This window comes from Poeciliopsis prolifica, unplaced genomic scaffold (assembly GCF_027474105.1).
Source record: "Poeciliopsis prolifica strain line A6 unplaced genomic scaffold, Auburn_PproV2 SCAFFOLD219, whole genome shotgun sequence".
NCBI lineage: Eukaryota > Metazoa > Chordata > Actinopteri > Cyprinodontiformes > Poeciliidae > Poeciliopsis > Poeciliopsis prolifica.
Genome location: NW_026562594.1, coordinates 9,480 through 17,356, shown reverse-complemented (window position 1 = coordinate 17,356; position 7,877 = coordinate 9,480). Strand labels below are relative to the sequence as shown.

The 7,877-nt window shown below is 50.7% G+C and overlaps 1 protein-coding gene across 3 annotated transcripts; it reads right to left on the bottom strand.

The window, feature by feature from the left end:
• Positions 1-2: 2 nt before the first annotated feature.
• On the bottom strand, positions 3-7,473 carry LOC129357020 (laminin subunit alpha-1-like). 3 transcript variants are annotated; one of them, XM_055026544.1, is made up of 19 exons: positions 7,256-7,473; positions 6,854-6,987; positions 6,601-6,754; positions 6,406-6,530; positions 6,175-6,325; positions 5,935-6,079; positions 5,716-5,857; positions 5,531-5,645; positions 5,275-5,448; positions 5,037-5,188; positions 4,767-4,961; positions 4,537-4,699; positions 4,347-4,453; positions 4,068-4,254; positions 3,842-3,991; positions 3,565-3,718; positions 3,304-3,437; positions 3,015-3,228; positions 3-246 (listed from the first exon to the last, which is right to left on the bottom strand). In XM_055026544.1, exons 2-19 carry the CDS (start codon positions 6,964-6,966, stop codon positions 92-94), a joined length of 2,730 nt encoding a protein of 909 aa, XP_054882519.1. In that variant the 5' UTR covers positions 6,967-6,987; positions 7,256-7,473; the 3' UTR covers positions 3-91. The 3 variants fall into 3 exon arrangements, with proteins under 3 accessions (XP_054882519.1, XP_054882520.1, XP_054882522.1); XM_055026545.1 differs by having other exon boundaries at positions 5,290-5,448; XM_055026547.1 differs by having other exon boundaries at positions 5,305-5,448.
• Positions 7,474-7,877: the final 404 nt, after the last annotated feature.

The following is a 7,877-nucleotide window of genomic DNA, read 5'->3' as shown; positions in this document are numbered from 1 at the left end:
CTTCTCTGGTTTATTTTTTTGTCTGATTACATCATGATGACATCAGCTTTAATTAAATCAACCTGAGATGACATCACCACGGCTACGATCACTACGAGGCAGGGCAGGAGTCTAGCGTCACGCCCGACAGGAAGTGGGCGGAGCTCAGGTGGAGAGGGAGGGTCAGGTGAGAGCGGGCGAGCCGCAGGTTCCTCAGGCAACCTCTGAACCCGGAGCGGATGGTCAGGCAGTTCTGCTTCACGGCGGCTGGAGGAGGGAGACAAACGGGTCAGAACCAGTGATGGGAAAGTTACTTAACTAAGTTACATTGAAAGTAACTTTTTAGTTCCTTTCAGCACCTGCTGCTGTAGCTGAGCTGATTTTATCTATTTATTTTTTATAATTACGGGTCCTTCTCAAAATATTAGCATATTGTGATAAAGTTCATTATTGTCCATAATGTAATGATAAAAATTTAACATTCATATTTTAGATTCATTGCACACTAACTGAAATATTTCAGATCCTTTATTGTCTTAATACAGATGATTTTGGCAAACAGCTCATGAAAAACAAAAATTAGCATATCATGAAAAGGGTCTGTAAAGGAGCTATGAACCTGATCATCTGAATCAATGAATGAACTCTAAACACCTTCAAAAGATTCCTGAGACCTTTAAAACTCCCAGCCTGGTTCATCACTCAAAACTCCAATCATAAGTCAGACTGCTGACCTGACTGCTGGCCAGAAGGCCAACACTGACACCCTCAAGCAAGAGGGAAAGACACAGAAAGACATTTCTGAACGAACAGGCTGATCCCAGAGTGCTGTATCAAGGCACCTCAGTGGGAAGGAAATAGTGTGGCAGAAAACGCTGCACATCGAGAAGAGCTGACCCTGAGGAAGATTGTGGAGAAGGGCCGATTCCAGACCTTGGGGACATGTGGAAGCAGTGGACTGAGTCTGGAGTAGAAACATCCAGAGCCACCGTGCACAGGCGCATGCAGGAAATGGGCTACAGGCGCATGCAGGAAATGGGCTGCAGGCGCTGCATTCCCCAGATCAGAACCAGAAACAGCAGCAGAAGCGCCTGACCTGGGCTACAGAGGAGCAGCACTGGACTGCTGCTCAGTGGTCCAATGTACTTTTTTCAGATGAAAGCAAATTTAGCATCTCATTCGGAAATCAAGGTGCCAGAGTCTGGAGGAAGACTGAGGAGAAGGAATTTCCAAAATGCCAGAAGTCCAGTATCAAGTACCCAGTCAGTGATGGTCTGGGATGCCATGTCAGCTGCTGGTGTTGGTCCACCGTGTTTTATCAAGGCCAGGGTCAATGCAGCTCTCTATCAGGAGATTTTGGAGCACTTCTGCTGAAAAACTTTATGGAGATGAAGATTTCATTTTCAGCATGACCTGGCACCTGCTCTCTGTGCCAAAACCACTGGCAGATGGTTTACTGGCCGTCACTGTGCTCTATTGGTCTGCCGACTCTCCTGACCTGAACCCCACAGACAATCTGTGGGATATTGGGAAGAGAAAGTTGAGAGACGCAAGACCCAACACTGTGGATGAGCTAAAGGCTATCGAAGCATCCTGGGCCTCCATAACAGGCTGCTGATGCCTGCATGCCACGCAGCACTGAAGCAGTCATTTCTGCAAAAGGATTCCCGACCAAAACACTTTTCTTTTATTGGTACGATGAAATATGCTATTTTTTGTAAGATAGGAATTTTGGGATTTCATGAACTGTTTGCCACAATCATCTGTATTAAGACAATAAAGAACCTGAAATATTTCAGTTAGTGTGCAATGACTCTAAAATATATGAAGGTTACATTTCTATCATTACATTATGGACAATAATGAACTGTATCAAATATGCTAATATTTTGAGAAGGACCTGTAATTATGAACCTTTTTTGTTGACATGTCTGTTTTTTTGGTTCCTGGTGTTGTTCTGGGGGGACGATTATTGGTGTCGCACACAGAGGGTTCTGTCAGGCAGCTGCAGCAGCTCTGCAAGCAGAAGCTGCAGCAGCTGGTAAGATGTGCTAATGCTGCTCCCACTCTTAGTGATGCTCATAATGTTCATAATGGTTCTCACACTTTTTGTGCTGCATAAATTATAATGTTAAATGTCTTTATGTGTTTTAAAAAACTTGAGGTTTGTTAGAATTAAACTGTCGCCCTTTAAAGTTGTTTGAAGTTTTCCCTCCAAAATGTTTGCTGAGCTGCTGGGATCCGACTGGTTGAGTCCCACATTGTTATAGAAATGGATCAATGATGTCATTGATCCATTTTGCACTAACAACACTCCTGTGAAAACCACATTGATCTTTGCCAATAATTAATTGGAAATTATTTCATAATGTAACATCAACAATGAAGGGGAGATTGTTTAATGGTTCTGATACAGAAAAACCTTTAGTAATTTGTGTTTGGTGTTGCAGCGCAGAGGAGCAGGAGGAGCAGGAGGAGCAGGAGGAGCAGCGCTGCTCCTGCGGTTCTTCAACTCAGATGGCGGCACAGATTTTCGTGGCTGTTTTAACGTTTATTGCTGTTCATATTAGTCTTGATGTTTGCAGTTTTAATATTTTCACAGCAGATATATTGACATTAACAAAGACTCTCCAGGATGGATGATGCAGGAAACGATGGACAGGAAGAGCCTGCATGTCAGACACATTTTGTCTCTGACTATATAACCCAAACGAAAACTGAGCACAAAACTGCTTAGAATCAATAATGGGACTTGGCCACAGAAACTCCAAGTACTTCCTGTTTTGAGAGGCAAAATGTGCTTCTGTCACTGCTGATGATGTCATAGAAACGGCGGCGACTTCTCATGACGCCATGAGGAAAAATAATTAAATCACAATAGAAAATTTCAACATAGTTATTTTGATAAGTGACTTTAATCAGAATACTGGATTTGAAATGGTAACCTGTTAGATTACTCGTAATCCTGACATCACTGTTCAGAACCAGAACCCACAGAAACGGGTCAGAACCTGGTGTTCAGCAGCTGCTCTCACCTGGAGCCCCGCCCAGGTAGACGGGGTTGTTGGTCTCGGCAGAGGTGGATTGTGGGTAGGGGTTAGCGGCGCTGTACTGCGTCCCATCCACGCTCAGCGTCAAGCCGTGCTTCGTCTTTCTGGCCACCAGGTGGTGCCAGCGTCCGTCGCAGAGCACCGGGCCTGTGGAGCGCAGCGCCACGCGTCCCGCCCCGTTGTTCACGTTGAACGCCACCTGAGGAGAGACGGGCCTCACCTGAGCGCCGTTACCATGGCTTCACCTGTCTTCACCTTAGCCGCTCGGGCTCACCTGTCCGTCCACCATCTCCAGGCCGACAGCGTCCACCTTGGCGCTGCTGATGCCCAGGAAGACGCCTTCTGATTGGCTGGTCCGGAACTCCAGAGACACCGCCATGTCAGCGCCAACCTTATACCCATCATGCACTGCGGGAACAAACAGAGGCTCACCTGGCCGCTTGCTCAGGACCGAAGCCACCCCACCAACCCATCCAACCAGAGACACCGTGTACTGTCCTCTGCTACTCCACCCAGCAGATGAAGAAGGACTCACTGAGCTCAGCGTGTCCACTGCCGTTGAAATAACTTCCTATCTGATCCTTGGTGAAGCAGGAAGTGACATCATGCTGTGAGAACGGCTTGGACAAATCCAGCACGGTACCGTTGAGACTGACTGACCGAAGACAACCTGGGAGACTGCTGCTGACCTGAGGGACAGACATGGGGACAGCTTCAGTCAGGTCCAGCTCACTTGGTCTGCTGCGGTAGACGATCTCTCCTCTGCTGGCTCTTGATTGGTGTAAAGTGTGTGATGTCATGAGGAGACTTACGCCGATCCTCCGGCCGTTCACACCAGGAGGAATCCCTCCGAGGAACAGCGTCCTGTCCACGTCTATGTGGTGTCCTTTGATTGAGGCGGTGGTGGGACGGGAGCCGTCCACCGTCAGGGACACGGACCTCCGGCTCACCTCGGCGCTCACCTGAGAGACGGAGGGACAGGGTTCAGATCCCGGTCCAGCTCTGGACCCTGAAGATGTCCTCTGGAGATTGACTCACAGAGTGCCAGTGTCCATCGTTGACAGTGGCGGACAGGACGGAGGCTGGGCCTTTCCCCAGGTCGGCGGACAGCCTGACCCGTCCCCCTCTCAGACCGAGGACGACAAAGTCCATCTGCTTGGAGTCGGACAGGAGGAGCATGAGGCCGTCCAGAGCCCGGCTTCGAACCGACAACCTCACCGACACACTGACGACCAAGAGACACGACACGGCAGAGCGGCATCAGAGAATCTGGGGACGCAGCCCAAACCCCTCCACCCTGGCGTCATGGAGACCAACCTCTTCCTGAAGGCGCCGGGGTCGATGAGGAAGGTCATGTGACTGTGGCTGGACGAACCGAACTGCGCCGCCGACGGCAGGAAGGACGATTCCTGCTCCGCCGCACACTTCAACACAAACCAATCACCTACCTTAGATCACCGACCAATCAGCACGCAGCTCAATCTGCATCGCTAAACATGGTGCTTACTGTTAGCGCTGCAGCTGTCAGGGCGCTCAGGTGTGTGGGCGGAGTTAAAGGCACGCGTGCAGGCGTAGACTCAACGTCCGGGTCATCAGGAAGCACAGCCCCCAACAGGCAGCTGTTAAGCTCCGCCCCCTTGTACCTGACTGGAACCGATAGGTCCACAAGCCTGCAGACCAAAACCATTAGCCAATCAGAGACAGCGGGCGGCGGATCGATGCGGGACAAAGACTCACGCTCCGCCCACCACCAGGTGGTGGATGCAGCCCCTGAAGCGCTGGGATAAAACTCGCAGTCTGATTGGCAGACGGGACTCGCTCTCCGGCGGGAGCCCACCAATGAAGAGAGAGGAAGGAGTCAGCCGAGAAAAGCCTCCAGGCTTCAGGGATGCAGACTTCAGGTGCTCATCGTCCACCTGGAGGGACAGAGACCTGGAGACGGAGACGAGGCTCGTTCAGGTGCGACCGTCGGCAAGTGCAGGGGATTGTTTCTATGGCAACACATACTTCTTATTGACAGTTATAACAACCGAGTGTTCGCTTCCATCACCGAATGATCCACCACCAGACTTCAACACTTTGACCTTCCGACTGGCTCCGCCCACGTCCCCTAGCTCCGCCTCCACGCCACCTGAGACCAGGTGAAGGGACAGGAAGTACTGTGGACAGAGCGGACAGCAGGTGACCACACTGCATCACTGGTGCATCACATGACCTGAGCGGGTCTCACCTGAGCGGGTCTCACCTGAGCGGGTCTCACCTGAGCGGGTCTCACCTGTCGGTCGTCACTGAAGGCCACCAGCAACAGTCCTGATTGGTTGTTGGAGGAGAAGGTGAAGAGAAGCTCCGCCTCCTGACCGAATGACGGCGCAGCGATCTGGACGAAACCCCCAGACAAGAGAGAGACGCTCCGCACCGCCTGGTGATAAACAACAGATCAATTATTGATCCCTGATTGGCCTGCGAGGGACTCCTTAAGGAACCTGATCGGGTCCAGGTACCTTCAGAACGCAACCCTTCCGGACCCCGAATGCGTCCTTCAGCAGGTCAAAGTTCGATCGAGCAATCTCTACGTTCTTTATACAGCCAGCGTATGCCCGGGACGTCACCTGTCGCCTAGCAAGCACAGAGACAGCCAGGTGAGGACAGAAAGGACGTCGTCTCGTGTGATCTTCAGCTCACCGACCTGATTGCTCTGGATGAAGGAAACCCTCCGATGTAGATGGGGTCGAGGTCATAGCGGTTCAGGTCCGAAGCAGTTCCTGGAGACTCGCCCTCCAACACCTCCTTCTCCGATGATTGGCCTGCCGCCATGACGGACAGGTAACCTGGACACAGCCAGAGTCCACAGTCAGCGGGACGGACGTCCACCTGAAGCAGTCAGCTGCTTCGTTCCTGGATCTACCTTTGCGCTTGTTCCTCTGCAGGGTGACCTTGAACCAAACTCCAGTGTTGTACTTCCTGTTGGAGGTCTGGACCAGAGCGCCTGACCCCAGGTCAAACGCCAGACGGACATGACCCTCAACCAGTTCTAGAGACAGGAAGTCCCTCTGATGGAAACAGGAAGTGAAGTCTTTGTGTGTGTCCCTCCAGAGTGAAAGCCTGTGATGTGTGTGTGTGGTGTGTGTGTGTGTGTGTGTGGTACCGTGTTGTTGGAGGCCAGGTAGAGCAGCAGTCCACCTGGAGACAGAGTCTTAAACAGCAGGACAATGGAGGTGGACGTAGCTTTCAAAGACTTGTGGACCACAGAGAACCCAGAGCCGTCAAAGTAGAAAGATGTCTCCTCTGCTTGGGGACTGGGACACATGCAGGTGGACGGAGACAGGTGAGAAGGAGCTCGGTGTCTGTAAGCACGTTGTGCTGATCTGAAGTCTACCTGCTGAAGCAGCCGCCACACCGGCCCTCCCGACTGACGTAGCTCCACAGGCCGATATTCCGCTCATTAAGCGAAGCTTCCCCCAGACATCCCTGGAAGGAGGACGAGTGCAGCCCTGCAGGACGCTGCCGTGACACACGCAGTCATCACCGGACAGTCCTCACACACACACCTGTCCACCTGACGGAGGGCTACCTGAGTGACGGCTCCCATTCCTCCGATGTGAATCACCGTGTTTCTGTCAATGTCCAAAACTCGCGATGATCCTGGAGAAGAGGAGGTCACCGCCGGCAGAGGAACCGACCCAGAGTCCAGCTGTTGGACGGACAGAGAGCAGTGCGCCCCGAACCTGATGACATCACAGATGACATCATCAGCCAGACAGAAGGACTCAGAATGTGTATTCTGAGTCCTTCTGTCTGGCTGATGATGTTCAGAGGTTTTCTACCGTGTAGCGTTGATTTTGGTCCATCGGTTGTTGTTAATGTCTGTTTCAGGAAACTGCAGGCGGGTTGTTCCAGAACCCAAGTTCCACAGCAAGGAAACCTTCCCATGATGCATCTCTACTGCCAGGAAGTCCACCTGAACCAACAACACAGCAGGTTCAGGTCGCAGAATGAATCCTGACGTGGGTGTGTGTGTTTGTGTGTGTGTGTGTGTGTGTGTGTGTGTGAGAGTGTGTGTGTGAGTGTAAGTCTGTGTGTGTGTGTTTGTGTGTGTGTGTGTGAGTGTGTGTTTGTGTGCGTGTGTGAGTGTGTTTGTGTGTGTGTGTGTAAGTCTGTGTGTGTGTGTGTGCGCGTGTGTGTGTGTGTGTGTGTGTGTGTGTGTGTGTGTGTGTGTGTGGTCATACTGTGGTGTTGCTGCCCAGGTAGAACAGCAGGTTGTTTGGACGGGAAGTCTTCAGAACCAAACTCAGAGTGTTGAAGTTGCTGGACTGAACCGGCGGTCTGTAGGATCGGACGCAGTTTCTGTCTGCTTGTACCGCCACCTTTATCTGATGACATCACAAACACATCAACTTCCTCACAACAGCCCAGTGCCACCTAGTGGTGGAGCTGCAGATGGACATGGATGAACCACATGGATGAGATCCAAACGGAGAACCTCAACAATCCTTTTCAGGAACATCAAAGCTCAGAACTGAAACATTTGTTCGTCTCTATGCTGATGAGACTGTTGTTTACTATTATATATTATATTTACATTTTATATTTAATTTTGTCCAACTGCTTCTTCATTTGGACAAAACAAACAGGAACTTATTTTCTAACAGACAGGAAGTCATATGATGTTCGCTGTCTTTGTAGCCAATCAGAGATCAGTTTTAACCTTCTTGATTTTTATAATAGTTCTGGATTTTTTGCTATGTTTCTACCAGTTCAGACAAGTTCAGAGAGCTGGTCTGAACTGGTCTTAACCTTAACCAGTCTACCAGGGTCTGGGTGTGAATGTGTCTCAGTACTGAAGCTGCC

Coding starts and splice junctions, on each gene's coding strand:
- LOC129357020 (XM_055026544.1), bottom strand. CDS start 6,966: ATGCATCATGGGAAGGTTTCCTTGCTGTGGAACTTGGGTTCTGGAACA. Junction 5,449..5,530: donor GGAAGGGTTGCGTTCTGAAG/GTACCTGGACCC, acceptor GTTTATCACCAG/GCGGTGCGGAGCGTCTCTCT. Junction 5,189..5,274: donor CTCAGGTGAGACCCGCTCAG/GTGAGACCCGCT, acceptor CTCTGTCCACAG/TACTTCCTGTCCCTTCACCT.